General features: G+C 40.9%; 1 protein-coding gene across 5 annotated transcripts in view; it reads left to right on the forward strand.

Annotated features, from left to right (window-relative positions):
* The window catches only part of CSMD3 (CUB and Sushi multiple domains 3), a 584,176-nt gene that overhangs the window by 473,193 nt on the left and 91,640 nt on the right, over positions 1 to 19,343 (forward strand). For all 5 annotated transcript variants that reach the window (XR_014170321.1, XM_081918582.1, XM_081918583.1 and 2 more), the window contains 4 exons: positions 3,779 to 3,903; positions 7,125 to 7,221; positions 9,622 to 9,726; positions 19,037 to 19,155. Coding sequence is in view for 4 of the 5 variants with exons in the window: in XM_081918582.1 (XP_081774708.1) it covers positions 3,779 to 3,903; positions 7,125 to 7,221; positions 9,622 to 9,726; positions 19,037 to 19,155 (446 nt within the window). In the remaining variant the exon portion in view is untranslated. The remainder of the gene's footprint in view (positions 1 to 3,778; positions 3,904 to 7,124; positions 7,222 to 9,621; positions 9,727 to 19,036; positions 19,156 to 19,343) is intronic.

Consider the following 19,343-nt stretch of genomic DNA (forward strand, 5'->3'; position numbering starts at 1 on the left):
ATCATTTTCACACATTTCCAGGGAAACGTTGCAATTCCTCTAAATAGTGCGTTCAACCCACACACTTGTTTACCCTTTTGCTCTATTATTCCTGTCTATGGCACTTACATTTTCCAAGATTTTGCTGGGTTACATCTAATGGTGTCAATGCACAAGGGAAGTGGGCTTCTCTGCACACAGCAGGACTTCCATTTCATCCTGCAGCTCCCAACATACTCAAAACTCTGCTTCAGAGACACCATACCTAAGATATTGACTGCTGAACTCTGCTACCGTGTTCATTCCATCATCACTTCTAAGAATAGGAGAGCAAATTCTTTCTACATTCCTGTACCATTGCTCATAGTTTCTCGGTATCTTGTATTCTGCCTTAAGCTGCTTTGACCTGTTTAAACTCTTCTTTTTTTATGAGTATGCAACATTTGAAAGTTTGCTTTTTTTCTTCATGATGACAATTCTTCTTAGCTGATTTATTTTTTTAAAAAAATAACCAGATAATCAATAGGGAGGAGGGAGGGTCTTATATAAGGGTTTTTATGATCTCAAAGGCTGGTTTTAGTATTTTTAAAATTTAAACCCATCCCATAAGACCTTAGTATCCGTACCTACCCATGTGTTGATATCATTGGCTGAGGTACTCTTCAGGTGCCTTAATCAAATTAAGCGCAATGGGTGGCTACAAAAGAAAGAGACTTTCCAGCAGTAGCATCTCTGTTGTGGAAGTCCATCCCCAAGGAGGCCCATCAGGTCATTTAAATACTTACATGTCTTTTCAGCATCAAACACCATTTCATTTTTCCAGATGTTCTAGGCTACTCTTTACCAACTTGGTCACTCCAAATGTTTGGACCACAACTCCCATCAGCCTCAGCCAACCTGCTTGATGGGTCTGATGGGAGTTTTAGTCCAAAACATCTGCACCAGCTTTATTATGCAGTGCCCTGATATTATTTTTAGCTCTATGGTGTTAGTTTTGTTTTGTTTTTGCATTTCTTTCCCTTGCTTTAATTCTTTTGGGCTGTGCTGTTTAATATCTTCATCTCTATTTTAAGGATGTTTGTCTTGTTTGTGTTTTTGCAGAATTTTTAAAAATGACCGTGCGATTTTAATCTTGGAGCCAATTTTACTTGCATGCTGCCCCCAGAACGATTGTTATAGGATGGCTTATAAATTGAATAAATAAAATAAATTACAAAAGTTAATTTGACCCAAGGAAGGTAGTTGCTCTTCATTAGTGCACATCACTCTTCTCATCTAGGTCATAAATATGCATGAGCTTAAAACTGCTCTGAAGAAAATCAGGTTAATAATTGAAATGCTAGCCATGACCATTTTAAATTGCCGTAGCTCTGTAGCAACTGCCTCAATGTTTCCTTACAGATATCAGCTATCAGTCATTCTGTCTGCTCCTGCTTTTACCAGTAATTATTTAAACTGTTTAAGTGACACTGACCTTTAGTTTATTCATGTAGTCCCTGACAGATTCTATCAGTTATATGCACTACAAAATGTAGCTCCTACATTCATTACTCAGATAAGTTTCCTTCTTCTACATATTCTTCAAGTCCTCATTTTTGTATCTAATGAAATGAGCTCAAGGACTTGATAATGTTGTTCCACCGGAGTGATGCATGGGCTGCTAATGGTACTGATAAAACTTCTCATCAATCATTTCTCCAAGCCATTATAATACCAGCAGAATATCTGTATTTAGATGACAGTCTAATGTGGTTATATTAGAATGTCTAGTTTCTTGACCACAAGTATCATTCATGTTTAGCATCAAATATCAGTGTGGTGCCCTTATGAGTTCTTTCTGTTTATGTCTGTTATTACTGTCATTATTTATTTTGTTTGTTACACAAATGTGGGCTTTACTGTTTTGACAAAAGTAACATTGGACTGCTTTTTTAAAAAAATGGAGCTGCTTTGCGACAGAAAAAAAATAGGCTATATTTTATTTAAGCCCTGAGGGCTCATTACATCTCTAAGAAGCCCTTTTTGACACTGCCCTACTGCCTTTTAATCTCAGATTGAATTCTCAGACTGAAACCTGCATCATAAATGGGTTCAAAGCTGAACAAGAAAGGCTAAAATTCCCCAGGCCTAATCTGTTAAAATAAAATGTCCTAGCTAATCAGAGTTCTATTCTGTATTCCATGCTGTAGATCATATTAAGGCTGTGAACCTATACAAGCAAAACTGGGTCTAAGTCACATTGCACTCAGCAGGTCTTACTTCTGAGTAGACATGCTTAGAGCTCTGCTGTAAGTCCATGTATTAAACTATATTAAGTGAGGGCAGATCCACACTGTGCTTTTAAAGCATATCCAATGAACTTCCCTCCCCAAATAAATATGCAGTTTATTAAAGGATGCTAGGACTTGGAGCTCTCAGATGGGGAAACAATGGTTCCAGGTTTCGTAAGGGAAATTAATATGCTTTCATAGAATTCTAAGGATCATCTAGTCTAACCCGCCCCCATGCAGGAATTACAGCTAAAAAATCCCTGGAAGATGGTCATACATTATTATTATTAGTAGTAGTAGTAGCAGTAGCAGTAGTATTCAGGCATAGGTAAACTCAGCCTTCCAGATGTTTTTTTGCCTACAACTCCCATGAACCCTAGCTAGCAGGACCCATGGTCAGGGATGATGGGAATTGTAGTCCCAAAACATCTGGAGGGCCGAGTTTGCCTATGCCTGATTATTAGTGTTGTTATTATTGATATTGTTGTTGTTGACTTGGAGAAGTACACTAATGATTCACTAGCATTTCTGGGTCATGGGTTTTATTTACAAAGAAAATAATATCAGCAACAACATTATTTGTTCATCCATTCTTATTTCTCACAATTACCAGCTTTTTAGTGGGTCAATAAAAGTTGTGCTTCTTTTTTCCTTAGGAGTCTGCTTAGACAACCTCAGAACATAAATTTATAATGACGATGTGGCATATAGATTATGTAAATAAATAAAATATGGACTGATTGATTCATTTCCTCTCAGATAATGATTAGCTTCTCTCAGCTAGGTGTTGCAAATGGGGACGCAGCTTGGGGAAGACACAAGCCCTTCTTCAAGTCTGCTCCCCTTGGTGTTTTTGCTCCTTCATCCTTTTATAGGGCTGTAGACTACACTCTTCCAAGGCAGAGAGTTGTCTCAGGGATTCAGTACACCTTCTAAGTAGCAGGGTGACTGTAATGAACAGCTGATCTTTCAAACATACTTACTTCTCCTTAGCAAGCAGTATCAGATCCTTGGGGATGTCCCCCATTCCAATTGGGAGTGTCCACTGCAACCCTAACCCCGTGAATAAGCCCAGTTGCATTGAATAGGACTAATTTCTGAGTAGTTCTGGTTAAGCTTGCATTGCTAACTCTGGAGAGAGCCTTGCCTTGCAATAGACAGTACATTTTACCATTCCTTAATCCTATTCTCATTGAGTCCACATACAGAACCTGAATGACTACAGAATGTATTATTCAGCAGAAGTGGATGATACTTGTTGAGTGTAAATGCCAGATTCAGCCATTGTGTGTATATATCAGATGTGTTAGAACAGCTTAAGAGTCTTACAATATCATCCAAGCCAGGATGGGTGGGTGTAATGCTGTGTTTTCTTTTCCTGAGGCCATCTTGAACTATAGGATCATACTGTAAAACTGTTCAGATCAATCATGTTTGTAATTCTGTAAGGTTTTGTTACAACCTATCCCCTGCTGTGATGAATGAAATACAGGGGAACCTCTTCCCACATTTTATGCCTTTGTTTCCAGTGCCCTGTGGAGGAATTTTAACTAAGCGCAAAGGGACCATTTTGTCCCCTGGCTATCCTGAGCCTTATGACAACAATCTGAATTGTATTTGGAAGATCACAGTGCCTGAAGGAGCTGGAATTCAAGTAAGAACACATAGAATTTTCTTCTGATATCAGTATAGGCTCTCATCTCTGGAAGAACTAAGGGCATGAAGAGTTCAAACCAAACCAGGCAATTAACAACTGTCACAATAGATATAAACCTTTTTCCTGGAGCAATTTACTGTGAGAGACATTCCTGTTGAGAAATATTACTTCTACCATATCAAGATTAAAATTTTAACAATTTTAACAGTTTTTATAACTATAATATATGAAAGGTAATTTAAGGTGCTGGAACTAATGACATTTTAGCTGCATGATCTAAAACCCTGCCAGGCTCCAACTGGCAGCATGGAGGTGAGGAGCACTCTTGAACACTTCCATTCGTTTACTAGCTACAAGTGGTAAAATTACCTCTTCTGCAAATACTGTCAAGGCTGCAGGAGTTCTGACCTCTTTTTCACCTGGTGACCCTACACCCTTGTGCAAATTAATTGAAACAAAGCATGTTTTCTATCTTACTCGTAATCCTGTACTCAAAACAAACATGAAAAGTCAGTTGATCATTATGCTGTTGGAAGCCTGCAGCCAATAGAAGGAATGATGCGCTCGCCACAATATATTGAAGTTCTATGATCATACAGAGGCCAAAAGCGGTTGTATGTTTCGACAGCAGAAACAATTACTTGCTCTGTTTGTCTGTTACTGTTAGTAGGTGGTGAGGGAGATTCAAGCTTTGACTGCTTTACTCTTGGAGGCGAACAACCATTCTCAGCAGATCTTGGTCGCTTGCCATGACCCATTTGTCACTGTCTCACTGACTACAGAGGTTAAAAGTAGAGATAAACGGAGATAAAAAGAGAACTTATCTTTTGTGGACACAACTCCTCTGCTACTCCTCCTCCGCTGCTCAGCATAACCCGGTCTTCAAGGCGGCGTTTCTAATCAGCAGCAGGTTTTCTTAGCAGAAGTTTTGAGTATCCTTGTTAATACGTATATTGGCCACGACTGGCCAACAGTAGAGATAAAATGGTTAAAAACTTCTAACAGAGGTAAAATAATTAAAAGTCTAATAAAACAGCTATAAAAACGGCTATAAAAGGCTGTAAAAGGCTATAAAAGGTTTGTAAACCAGGAGGGTTCACGGAGGAGAAGTTGTTACAGCCGCCATCTTGGTCCTCCTACTGTTCCTCCTCTATGAAAGATAATTATTCCAGAGCTGGAAAAGAGGTATCCTGACGGTACTGGGATATTGCAGCAGGACCTAGGCCCCTGTCACACATTGAAAGTGGTGAAGAAATTCATGACAGAGTAGCAAATACAGGTACTTGATTGGCCGGGGAATTCCCTGGACACAAATCCCATTGAGAATTTGTGGGCTACATGCAAAAGTTGCCTCCGTGCTGTAGACTGAAGAAGCTCATTCAGGCACTGATTCAAGTGTGGTACAGGGATCCAAAAATCAACAGTGACTGTTTGAAACTAGTAGACTCCATGCCAAACCATGTTCAAATTCTGCTTAAAAATAGTGGAGGTCATATCCATTACTAATGTACGTATATTTGAGTTTTGTACAGGTATATGTGAGTTTTGTACAATAAACTACATTGTTTGTTTCAATGAATTTGCACAAGGGTGTAAGAAGTTCCCAGTTTTGATCTCTTCTTTCTCTGAAAAGAAAGAAAAAAGTGTCAGGTATCAAGACTGTGAAGTACCCTGGCCAGAGAGCTTCTGCCATTATAGTACCAGATCAGATGTGCCAATAGTATGATTCATTATAAGGCAGTTTCATATTTAGAACTGGGGGTGACCATCCTCAGCTTCTTTATGCAGTATATTTCACACAGCAGAATCTCTATGTAATTAAGTTATATGAAGACCTGACAAACCCTCCCACCCACTCTATTTTCAGAAAGCTAACATTTTTCCCCCTAGTTTGTTAACAGTGAGAAATACCCAATTAACTGGAAACACTATTTTTTCCCCTTATCCCAGAACTCAGGATATAGGAACAAGCATAGTTTAGAGAACTTCGTTGGCCTTTATGGTGTCTGTTAGTTGTAAGAATGGAGGAGGAATCTTTTCAAAATGGATTTCTACACATAATTTGGTAGTGCAGGCCCAGTTTGCCCATGCTGAACCACCTCAAGAGTTGAATGACCACATATGTCCTGGTTACACCAGTGTGGTGTAGTGGTTAAGAGCGGTAGACTCCTAATCTGGGGAACCGGGTTCGTGTCTCTGCTCCTCCACCTGCAGCTGCTGGGTGACCTTGGGCCAGTCACGCTTCTTTGAAGTCTCTCAGCCCCACTCACCTCACAGAGTGTTTGTTGTGGGGGAGGAAGGGAAAGGAGATTGTTAGCCGCTTTGAGACTCCTGAAAGGGAGTGAAAGGCGGGATATCAAATCCAAACTCTTCTTCTTCTTCTTCATTGTTGCATTTTGTTTCGTTTTTAAAAGCCCGGCTAATTGTATGCAAAAATTATACAGAAAAAGCTTATAGAGTCCAGGGGTGTGTGTAACCATTATTTGAAGTTGTTTCTATTATTTTATGTTTATTACCTACTGAGACTTGGCCCAATTTCATTACTCTGGGTAGAAGCAGACATTCAGCAAGGAAGAGAGGATTCCAAATCATGTTTGCCATTGATGTGCAAATTGGTAATAGGAGAGCATTTGGAGACCAAAAGGAGGATGGTTTAACCTTCCTCATTGCCTTTTCCCCCCACCCTTCTTTTCCTGGTGGTTCCAGACATGTCATCTAGTCTAGTGGTGAAAGCGTCCATGGACAATGGTTGATTTGGAAAAATATCTGAACAAGGGATGACTGAAGTACCCCTTCTTCCCACTACTTCACCCATACATGTGTCCCAACTTTATTTATTGGCAATGAACATGTGGTTGGAAATGTCATTGTTACCATACATCTAGCTCTCCTTTCATGCAGGGTAAAACTTTTTGGGTGTCCACCATTATTAGGTAAGCATTGCTAACTTCTGTCAGCAAGCACAAATACCAGTACTTTGTAGAACAGGTGGATGTTACAATGTCAGAAGAAATGGACATAACTGAGGACAGTATTAGATGTTATACAAGGGAATCACCTTGCATGCCTAGTTGAACCTAGTTTTCATTGCAAGCCTTCACTACTTGCAAAAAGTATAGCTGCTGAAAATATACTTTTTATGATAGTTGTGAACCTGGGGAAATTGTAGAATTTGGAATTCTCTCATAATTTTGCCATTAACTTTTTCTTCTTCATAGGTACAGGTTATAAGTTTTGCAACTGAGCATAACTGGGACTCTTTGGATTTTTATGATGGTGCTGATAATAATGCTCCGAGGCTTGGAAGCTATTCAGGTGAATGGAAAGAATGACTACATTTCTGGTACTCCCTTTTATGATAAACAATCAACCTGTGCCACTTCTGAAGATGCCAGCTATAAAGATATGGAATTGGGTTCACGTAATACATAATACATCTTCTGGAACGAGTTAGAGAGTCAAAGCTGCATGCCAGATTTCTGGGGTTTCATTACCTAGTGCTACCATATATTGATGTCTGCATTAAAACATATTGTATTGCCATTTGCTGCTATACATCACATATATTGTGAGTGCAGGGTGGTGTGAATTATATTTCCAATATCTGTCATCTAGAGCAGATCCTGTTTACCAATACTAGACTTCAAAAAAACAATTGGCTCTTAATGGATTTTGTACTATGCAACCTGGATGGAAGTTGAATACAAATAACACAATATCCAGGATCCACTGAAATGTCTAAATCTAAGATTCTTCTGCATACAAAACCATTCATGTGTCTGTGAACCACAGTCACCAATGCATCCTCTATTTCCTTGCCCCATTACTAGCTATATCATTATTCTCATTCCTTTCCTCTTCCAAACTAGCCCAAGAACCCTAGGAACCTATTTCTTTGGCTTGTTCAGTTGATCAAGCTGCTGTTTCATCATCTATTTTCCCTTCAGGGCTTCCTTAGTCCTCTTGTGTAGATGGAAGGCATAAGGTCTGAATTGCCGCCTCTTTGAATGTGATGCCTGGTTGAACAGCTTGGATTACTGAAGTGTTCCAGTCATGGTTCGGCCACTCCTTTGATATACTATAAGTAATAAATAGCATACAGTTCAAACTCTCAACAGTATTTACTGTCCTCTGGAACATGTAGCCTTTCTGAATTTTCAATACTCTAGCCTTTTTCTGCTTTACTAATACCCAGTCTTATTTGTTTTTCTCCTGCTAACTTAGGCCCATCATCAGTGGTCAGCTAGTGTGGGCACTGGTGCAGAGTCCCAGGAGCTAAAAAGGCCCCTCTAAGAATTTAATTTTAGAAACTTTTAAATTTGGTACCAGACTTTTAACCTAGAGGTTCCTACATAACTTCCCTGTCGCTTTTTACCTGGTCTGTGCAGCTTTTGGTCAGCTGCTAGGCTTATGATGCAAACAGAACAAATGAGGTTATCGTCCATCACCAAGAGTTTTATTTGAAGGATACATGCACAAAATTTCACACAAGCATATAAAGAAGAGAAAACACTTCTTACATTCTCAGGGTAGTAGTGATTAAAGGTGGCAATGATGATCAGTCGGCCCAGGATCACATACTCTCCAGCTCATAACTCAGAGGCAGAGGAACAGTCAAAGAGAATTCACAGCTGTGTCCTGACATGTCTCTATTCCTTCTTATACAGTTGTTTGTCTCTTCACTCCTTTCTCTTTCATTCATGATGGCCTTTGACCATGTGTACACCCAAATGTCCTCCACATCTGCTGTCTGTGACTCATATCCCTAGATGTTAACTTCCCATTTTTCATATATGTGTGTTTCCCTAGAATGTGGGCATGTGCAGAGTACCTCTGGCCTTTGTTCTGCTTGTTCCCTTTTTTCCATTCTTGCTCAAGCCTAACCACAACCTATATTTCCTGCTCTAGTACAGGCAGATATTAAAGCGAGTGTGAAGTAGAAATAGGACTTGAAGCTGAGCCCCAGTGCCATGCAAGAGACATAATTTATGGCTCTAAATTTCTCCTTCCCCCACTCACTTTCTTACCTGACTGTGCCAACACTCATGGCTCTCTGTGCTTGGGATCTCATATGCTCATATTAGCTATGGTGGGTGAGTGCCACTTTTGAATGGAAGCCAAGTTCAGCTTCAAACAGTAGTGGTTATCCAGTATCTTAATGTACCTAAAATGCAACGCCCTGGCCTGTAGGGCTATCAATTTGATAGGGTCTGGTGGAGAGGGTGCTGAGTGGTGCTGTTGTTGCTGCTCCTGTAACTGGAACAGTGGAAGGCAAAGGAAAAATGCTGGGCAGTCGCATTGTTGGGCATGGCATATGTACCAGTGGTCCACTGGCAGCCTTTTGCAAAGGAGCTGCTGAAATTGGATGCTTGCCCTGAACCATTGCCAAACAGTCTTGCCGCTATTTTTTTTTTTTTTTTTGTAATTATAGCAAAATTTCAGAAGATACAATAGAGTTAAACCAATCATGTTGAGATAACTCAGTCGGTGGAGCGTGAGACTCTTAATATCAGGGTTGTGGGTTTGAGATTGCACAATTCTATAATTCTGTGATTTTACTGTTACCTTATAGTGGTAAGATGGAGTCATTCTACAAACTGGAGAATGTTTGATTTTTGTGTGTGCGTGCAAGATTTCATACATTTAAAGACAAAATCCAAGGAGCGTAATTACTCACTGTACTAACATGATTTTTTCTATTTTCATTTCCCCCAGGAACTACAATACCACCACTTCTCAACAGTACATCCAACAACTTGTACCTAAACTTTCAGTCAGATATTAGTGTGTCAGCTGCTGGATTCCATTTGGAGTATACAGGTAATGTACATATGATATATGTTACGCTTGTGTAAGCCAGGATAGTTTTGGACACACAAAGGATTGCCTTCAAAGCATTCAGGCCTTGATCTAGTTGACAGAGTTAGCATAACAGGACTGGGTGTCAATTTGCCTTTTAAAAATTATTATTGTCATTATTTCTGGCTTACCCTGTGCTCCTCTTGCTGCCACACATAATGTTATTCAGTCTTTAAAGTGGAATGACCTATTGCAAATAGAATTCTGTCAACAATTTAAAGATTATTCCCCTATAAAATATTGTAGATCTGTGGTTACTTTGGAATTGTCCTATAACAGATTGCAACTACTGAACTGTATTAATGATCAAAATGGGAGAACCAAAAGGGCATCGCCTCACCCACCACAGTGTAATGGTTATATGGGGTTGCTCGTGCGTAAGTTGCCGCCACTCCTGGTTAGGTAGCCTGGTTAAACCTTTCCTGGCTGGACAGCCCTTCACTTTGTGGCTATTCAGTCACTCGCAGAATCCGTCAGTGGGCGTTTCTTGAACTTCTTCCAGCAAAGAAGTTCTTTGACGCCAAGTCTACGCCTACTTTCCCTGCGCGGAAGTCTTCTGCACAGGGTGGGTGTGGGTAGCGGAGGACCTATGCTCTCCCCACTGGTCTCCAGTGAAGAGTCCTGGAGCCCCCTCTCCGATTCCCCCATCCACCCCCCATTTATCCCTGGTGTTACGCTGATTTCCTTCCCCAGCCGATGAGTTCCCTCTCTCCCTGCTTGGCCCTTCTCCGGCATCGCTTGGGAGCCCTGCCTCCACTTCTGGCTCCGATGTCAGTTCCCTGACACACAGTTTCCATTTCTTTCTTTTCCAAATGTCAGTCTTCATTCTATCTCTACTGAACATGCTGAACAAAGGTGGCTCTAGAGGGTGCACTTGGTGTAGCTTCTGGGGCACCAGAGCAGTTCCACCACCAATGGAAGGTGAAGAGGTGCCAGATTTTGGCATCACCCAGGACACCACTGAAATTTGAACACCAAGGTTCACCACTGTGCTGGAACTTCATTGGGATGTTTTTGTGGGATTGCTGTCTTAGGTTTTAACAGAGTATTTCTTCTACTGCAGACCTCAGGGTTACCTCAAGCATGCTGACACTTCCCTATTGTTTCTCAGAAGTACCATTTTGACCTCAGTCCTGTTAGGACTTGCCACCTTTCTCAGCTTTTAGAAGGATGGTTGTGGGAAAATATAGATGGAAGAAAGTGTTAGATGACATGTTTCAGGTTCTTTGGACGTCGATGTAAAAGTTTTTGTATCTTTTAAAAAATAAGTAAATAAATTCAGGAAGACCAGAGCCACAAACTGAAGTGTTGTTATCAGTATATCTGACTGATTTTTGTTTACTACCTGTTCAGTCCTCAACCATTTTGCAATGTAACCAGAAAGTGTTGAATTTTGGATGTTCGATAGCAGTAGTTATGATAGAGATGTGTATTTGTATTTGTTTCATCTGCTGTCATGTAATCCTTTTCTTCCACCTTGCATTTTACTGCCTTGCTGTCGTGTTTCCAAAGATATCGGAGTAATTGGTTGTTTTAAAGCTAGGAGGAGAGGAAAAGAGTGCTGAGATTTCAGGGAGTTGTCACCATTATGTATTGATCTCAGTAACTGTTCCAGTCACTGCACCTGGAATATATCTTGTAGGTGCCTAGAGTACTCATTTGCATACCTATGATTGACAGCTGAACAATTGATAGTAAATAGAATGGAAACAATTTCACTCCTCTGCACATTTCACAGACTGATTCCATCTATGTCACAACTGTGGACAAAGCCCAAACTGTTGTTTTAGAACACAATATGGTGGAAGACCACAGCTCAGCACTAGAGCAGTTGCGTTGCATATTCAATCCATAGCATCTCCAGTTAAACAAAGATCAGATGACCAGTAATGTGAATGAAGATTCTCTGCCTGACACCTTGATCACTGCAGAGCTAGATAGATCTAGTATAAGGCTACCTCCTTAGGAAAGACATGGGCAGTCAGCTGATGCATGAGATCTGATTAGGAAGTAAAGGAGTGGAACAGAGATGGGAAACCTGCCCTTCAAGTTGCTGCTGGAGTCCAGACTCCCATCAGCCCTAGTCAGCATGGTTAATGCTAAAGACTGATAGAAGTTCCAGTCTCTCAACATTCCAAGGGCCATATATTCTCCTTTACAGGGACTGGTATGGATAATATCGAGAGACATTTAGCTAGTGATCCTGTGAGTATGTGTCAGGTGATTTCAGAGGTAGTCCACAGCTCTGTGGTCATGGTAAATGACAATAAAAAAACCTTTAGACAATGAAGAATGATAAACCAGTTGGGTTTTTGTTTTTGTTTTTTTGAAGTATGGAAACATATATACATATATGTAATCATGCACTAAGCCTGATCATGACAACCACAATCTCCCACGTTATGGTATTGCAAGAGTCTTCTTATAATACATGGAGTCAATTTTATACAAGCAAATTCAAGGAAGATTTTAAGGAACTCTCTCACATTGTGGTATGTCATAAATGTTGCTGTCCAAGATGGCCTGATCCATAGATTTTTCTCTGAAACATGTGGGGTGGGGGGAGGTTGACACATTTATTTCTTCGTCAGCTGCCCGCAGTTTTTTTCCTTTTTAATTAATTGGTTACAGGTGGAGAATTGGAATAGCAGGATAGTATTCTGAGATTTATTGGGTGCTCAATTGCATTAATATCCCTGTATCTACTATGTGCTCTTCTGATTATCTATTCAGACAAAAATGTACATGAATTCTGTGTGTGCGCTACAAACTAGATAATATCTGTCACTTTAACAATCAGTAACTGACAAAAAAAATCCATATAAATGGAGATGATGACTAAAAAAAATGGAAGAGTAAGCAATTGCTTAAAGAAATATGTAGCCTAACTATGCTTTCCTCCAGTTTCATTTGGGATTACTCATTTTAAAAGGCTATATTAATAATTAAAAGGGTATTTGTGAACAATTAACTTCAGAAAAGGAGAGCAGGTGAAAAAAGCAGCCATAACTCAGCACTATGTAATGTTTGTCTATAGACTTTGAGAATTCTTGGAGAAATAGTGAGGTTCCTGCAGACTGGAGATGGGAAAATGGTTCCTCATCTTCAAAAAAAGGGGAGGGGGAGAGAGACCCAGGCAACTACAGACTAGTGAGCTTGATGTTGAAACCAGGAAAAGTCGGAGAATTGAAAATTAAACAGTCAGTCTATGAGCACTTAGAAAATGTTGCTGTGGAAAATAAGACCCCAGCATGGGTTTCTCAAAAACAACTCGTGCCAGATGAATCACACATATATATATATATAGAAAGGCTTTTGACAAAGTCCCCCAAGATATTCTTGTGGAGAAGCTGGTAAAATGCACATATACTTTGGTATATGTGGCATGGAACATGTTGCTTGAGTACACAGATTTTATTTTTATTTTTCAGAAATAGCAGCTGTGGGGCCCAATCAAGATCAGTACCCTGGTATGGAGCAATAGAAGTTTGAGGGCCTTTAGACTTCACACACACACGGCCTGCAAGTTCACTTCCAATCCACACCTGCAATTTGCTTGCCAGTAATATAATAATTTCTCGAAGCTACAAACATGAGTCTGACCAAACTGAGGGAGGTAGTGGAAGATAGCAGTGCCTGGCGTGCTCTGGTCCATGGGGTCACGAAGAATCGGACATGACTAAACAACTAAACAACAAATAAATAATAATAATAATAATAATAATAATAATAATAATAATAATAATAATAATAAAAAATTTTATTTATATCCCACCCTCCCCAGCCGAAGCTGGGCTCAGGGCGGCTAACAACAATAAAACAGTACAAAAGTACAACACAACACTCTAAAATCATTCATTATAAAATTAATTCAAATCAAGCCATTGGGCCAGAGCTCCGTGAAGATTGCCGAGGGAGGGAGTCAGGCTGTGTCCTGGCCAAACGCCTAGTGGAACAGCTCTGTCTTGCAGGCCCTGCGGAAAGATGTCAAGTCTTGCATTGGAGCAAATTGGAGTGCTGGTGCTTACCCTTAAACCAGGGAAGAAGAAGATTCTTGTTCTCTCTCTCTCTCTCTCTCTCTCTCTCTCTCTCTCTCTTTTCCCCCTCTCTCTCTCTGGCCTCATATTCCCAGACCTAATCTATGGGGTACATATGAGGTAGCCAGAGCCAGAGGCAAAGTGTTCTATGTAAACTAAGCATGAATACCCTGGACCACAGCTTGCCCACCTGGGTTTTAAAACCTTCATGACCTGGGAGCAATGTACCTTAGAGATTGTATGAGTCCTTGCCACACTTGTAGTTGATCAGGCCCTGCTTTGCACTAGAAAGAGCAAAGCTTTTACGTAATTCCTCCAAGGCTTTGGAATCAGCCCCCTAATAACAGTTAAAGACTGTTTATCCTCTTGTGATCTTCTAGGGATGTTGTGAGATCTATGTATTTTTGAAGGCTTTCAACTGTTGAAGCAATTTGTAGGCTGCTCAGACTTTCTTCAGTGTCTGCCTTAGGATTTTTTGTTTGTATTCGATGTTTAATTATTGTTTTTAAAAGGTGGAATTGTGTTTAATTACATTTGGATGCAGACTGCATCGAGTATGGGAAAACTGATATGTAGATCTTTAAATTGATATATAGATTATTATTATTTTTGAAATGCATTAAAATGTTGCTGTGTAGTATTTGGAGGCCGAAGTTATTTGAAAGGGAAGCAGAGAATACCTGCTAAAATCTGAGGCATAGCTGTCAACGTTTCCCTTTTTTAAAGGGAAATCCCCTTATTCCGAATAGGATTCCTCGCAAGAAAAGGGAAAAGTTGACAGCTATAATCTGAGGTGCTTGAGTTTTTCTTTTATCCTGGGTGCAGAGTCATAGCCATCCTTCCTCCTCAGTTGAGACAGTCACTTTTCAAAGTTGGGCTTCAAAGGAATGGCTGGAGAAGTGTATCCATAACCAATGAAAACAGATTTGTATAACCCTGTTTCTGTGCCATGGTGGGAAATCATTTTTTTTAAATGGAAGCTGACATGTCACAGTTTTATACATGCTGCATTTCATAGTATTGTTAGGTGGGGTAGTGTACACACGGAACATCACCATGACCCTAGCTAGAATAAGAGACTTTTGTTCGATATTCAGAGATGAGTAGAGTTACTGGATGTCCTTATCAGAGGTGGCTTTAGGGTAGCATTACCAGCTTGGGGTGGCACAACCATGTTGTAGAATGAAGCTAGAGAGATTGGGGGGCACCAAATTTTAGTGTTGCACAAGTTGCCACTGAAATTTGAGAGTCCAAACTTTGCCACTCACTTTATGAGAGACCCATACATTACCAGAGGAGGATGAGGGCAGGTGAGTGTCACGAATTCTTTGCGGCGCTTTATCAGAAATGCTCAGAGTTCCAGGTTCTTCAGTGCAGTATTATTTATTGTGAGCTATACAGTGGTACCTCGGGTTAAGTACTTGATTCGTTCCGGAGGTCCGTACTTAACCTGAAACTGTTCTTAACCTGAGGCACCACTTTAGCTAATGGGACCTCCTGCTGCTGCCGCGCCACCAGAGCACAATTTCTGTTCTCATCCTGAAGCAAAGTTCTTAACCTGAAGCACTATTTCTGGGTTAGCGGAGTCTAACCTGAAGTGTACGTAACCTGAAGCGTATTTAACCCGAGCTACCACTGTATATATACAAATATCTACAGAAGCAGTTCATACAGTCAGACAGAGTACCTGGCTGCACCTTAAGGCAAATAGGAAGACCCTTTCTCTCTGACCACACTCCTCTACACCACCACCTTACTGCTGGACAGGTTTCCCTTTTAAACCAATGGCAGCCAATCAACTGTCAGCACATTACAGCTGAGTCATTCTGACCCAGCACCTCCATAGAAAGTATTGCATCAGCCTCTTGCATCAACTAGCAAACTCAAGCCTGCAGACTTATTATCTTACACAGCATTTTGTGAATCCCAACAGTGAGATGGTGGTGCTTATTTCCAATAGTTTTGGAAAGAGAGAGGATTCAAAATTGCCATGTAGATCCAAGCCCTTGTAAGTCTCCCTTGTGACTGCAGTTGGGGGTGGGCATGCAGGTTACATTTATTTTCTGCCTACTCCTGTGCTCGTCCCGGGGGGTTACCGTGCAGCATGGTCCAAGTCCAGTCCGAGGTCAAGGGTGTGGTATGGAGGCTGTCCGTCAAGGCTGAAGCGGGGTCCAAGGCAAAGAATCGGGTATGGTCAGGAACTCTGGCAAAAGAACACGACAGGATGCCGGCAGGAACAGGTTAGCAACAATGTTGCTCCCGCAACCTGGGACTGGGCTGGCTGGCTTTTATCTGCCCCGACGCATAGAGCGGCCCCGGTCCACAGGTGACTCGCCTCTCCTGGCATGGAGGCAAACACTCCTTCTGCAAGAACTTAGTTCCCTCCGCCTCTCCCCCCTGAGCCTCTGTAGCTCAGGAGAGGCTGGAGGGTTACCGGACCCAGAGGCAACCTCCTCTTCCCCTGACGGGGCTGAGAGTGGAGCATCTGCAGGCAATGGGTCCTCGATCACTTCCAGATCCAGAGCAGACTCAGCTGGTGTCTGCTCCTGAGGATCCGGCACAGGTGAGGACCCTTCAGGTACAAGCCCCAGCCCCGGCTCAGCTGGTCCTGGAGGCGGGGACTCCTGTGCAGGCTGGGATTCCTCAGGTTCAGCCTCTGAGTCCGAATCCCAGGCCATCACACTCTAAGGATTTGCAGTTATACATTTATTTAATTATATCTTCACACTTGTGCTGTGAGATCGGTTCAGCTAAGATTTAGTGAAATGTGCTAGGCCGTTTGCCAAATAATGATTTAAATGTGCATATCCCATGTGCCTGCGAATAGTGATTAACCTTATAGAGGCTGCAGATGGGTTATGGATTGTAACTTTGTTGAACCATGGAATAAATTCCTATGTGATTTCAACAAGCAGCAAGTTTAAATGGTTAAGTAATTAGTGCTGCACAATAAATAGCGTGGTTTCATCAGAATTTATCATACTGTTATTCTGCGCAAGGCCACAAATGGTCCTCCGATTAAGCTGAATATACATCTAAACAAGGTTTTTATTAAGTGAACACAGTAGATTGTTACTTTCAGTTGTTTAGGTTCCATTAACAGCTGTGCTAAGTCTCCAAAACAGCATTAAGATAAATAGTTTCAAAGAACCCCCAAGCAATTTCCCTAGTCCAGAGCCGCAGAAGTTCAAATAGTTACAAGTAATTTTCACTATGTGAGCTGTAATTTGAAAAGGCTTTTTATTTTATTTTTAATTGGCATATCTGACTTGGCTGAATGTTACTTTACAAGCAAGCTTTTCAGACATGGGCAACGTGGGAACCCTTTTGTAAGTGATGCCTATTCAGTTTTAAGCCAATTTTAATGCTGGCCTTACAACCAGAAGCAAGTCCTTCACGTTGAATATTTAAACATCATGCTTAATTTTTAAACACTTGAGATCTTTATGATTATTAAACTTGTGGTTGAAGCACTTTTGGAATCTTGTCTCCTGAAAGGAACTCATACTCTCCTTTCTGCTCACAGGGGTTTCTGTGGATATGCTGCAGAATGCTGTTTCAGTTCTTTCAAATCACCCTCCCCAAATTGGTTTGCTTGCCATTGATACCTAGACAATTATTAGACATCAGAGGTTCCTAAATAAAAATAACAAATGCTCCCCAATGAGAAGATGAATAATGGTGGATATGCTTTCCTAAAAGACACACATACCACACACCATCAATCCCCTGCAATTTGTAACTGTAAAGAAGTATTTAATATTCTGGACTATGTTCTCATTTCATCTGGTTTTGTTGCATAATAATAATAATAATAATTATTATTATTATTATTATTTTTACACTGTCCCTCTGGCTGGGTTTCCCCAGCTACTCTGGGCGGCTTCCAGCAAAAGATTAAAAGTACATGAAAACATCCATCATTAAAAACTACACTAAACAGGGCTGCCTTCAGAGATCTAAACATCAGGTAGTTATTTATTTCATTGACATCTGATGGGAGGGCATTCCACAGGGCGGGCGCCACTACCAAGAAGGCCCTCTGCCTGAGTTAGAGTTTTATTTATTTATTTATTTATTTATTTATTTATTTATTTAATTTCTATACCGCCCTGTATCCGAATCCAAGCCCCCAACAGTCTATGCTCCTTTTTATTATTAGGCTTGCTCCACTATGCTTTGTCCCCTTGCTTGCCACTAAACCTTTCAATCACTCCTGTTTCTCTCTTCTTCTTGGTCTCTGTTCCTTTACCAGTTGCTGGAAACACAAATGGGGAAAGTGGTTTTGCACTTCTCTCATGTTTGCTGGGTTCCCATTGGCGTCTGGTGAGAACAAGACACTAGACTAGATGGGACTTTGGACTGATCCAACCAGGATCTTCTTATGTCCTTAGTCTATATTTGCATCTGGCCGGCACTTTCTTGATCTCCTGCCCTTGGGAAGAAGATATAGAAGCATGATTAGTCGCACCAACAGGGCAAAGAACAGCTTCTATCCGTGGGCTGTTAGGCTGCTGAATGAAAAAATAACAACAGGGCAACTGACTTTTGGGTTTGGTGGGTGTGCATCAGTAAATGAGGGGAATTAACACTAAGAGAGCTGAGTGGGGGGTGCTCGAGTAATCTCACTGTATACAAGTTGTACAAGTGACAATAAAGTATTTCAATTTCAATTTATTTCAATCTGACTCTTTCCTTTTGCTGCGAGGCTACGCTGTTTAGCTTCCCACTCCTCCCAGTTACAACTGTGAATCACTCTGAGGCTCTAGCTGAGTAGCTCCAAGAACTGGCCACATAATCCTAATATAGCTTCTGGTGTCTGTGTTTGAGATTCTCTTTACTTGGCTGCAGAGGGAGGAGATGGAAGCACTGTACCAGACTGTGAATGCTGGAGACTTACATGCATATGCAGTCTGGTCCCTGAAGCATAGTTGGCAATTGGCTCCTTTACCGTCCTTTTGTACCAGGTGCTATTTTGATCCGGCAAGGCTATCCTAAAACACTTCCCAGAACCCTCTGAAATATTCAGGAGCTCCCTGCCGTGCAGGATGATGAGGAAAGCATTCTTTGAGGTTCTGAAAAGCACCACTTAATAGCTGCAATTCTTCTGTCATAAATCTCAGTGTGTACTTGCTTGACAAATTGAGCAACTGTGTGCTGCATATGTCTGGGGATCTGTTTCTATAATGGAGGAAATTTATTTTGTCATTGTTAAGTTTTTTAACTTTTCACAGCTATAGGTTTGGACTCTTGCCCTGAACCTCAGACCCCCAACAGTGGAATTAAAGTTGGAGACAGATACATGGTTGGCGATGTGGTTTCTTTCCAGTGTGATCAAGGATATTCTCTCCAGGTAGATTTTACTTAGCGTGCATGTGTATAATTTGATTTGTTTATAAGTAAGCATTCACATAATGCGTCTGCAATATAAAATGTATAGTAATGAGCTTCAGCTTTGTGATTTGAACCATATAATTGCCATTTCCAGTAGAGCACACCTAGCTTTAAAAAAATGAGGTACTTGTGGTTTATTATTCAGAT

Source organism: Podarcis melisellensis, assembly GCF_964234715.1.
Source record: "Podarcis melisellensis genome assembly, chromosome: 7".
NCBI classification, from domain to species: Eukaryota; Metazoa; Chordata; class Lepidosauria; order Squamata; family Lacertidae; genus Podarcis; species Podarcis melisellensis.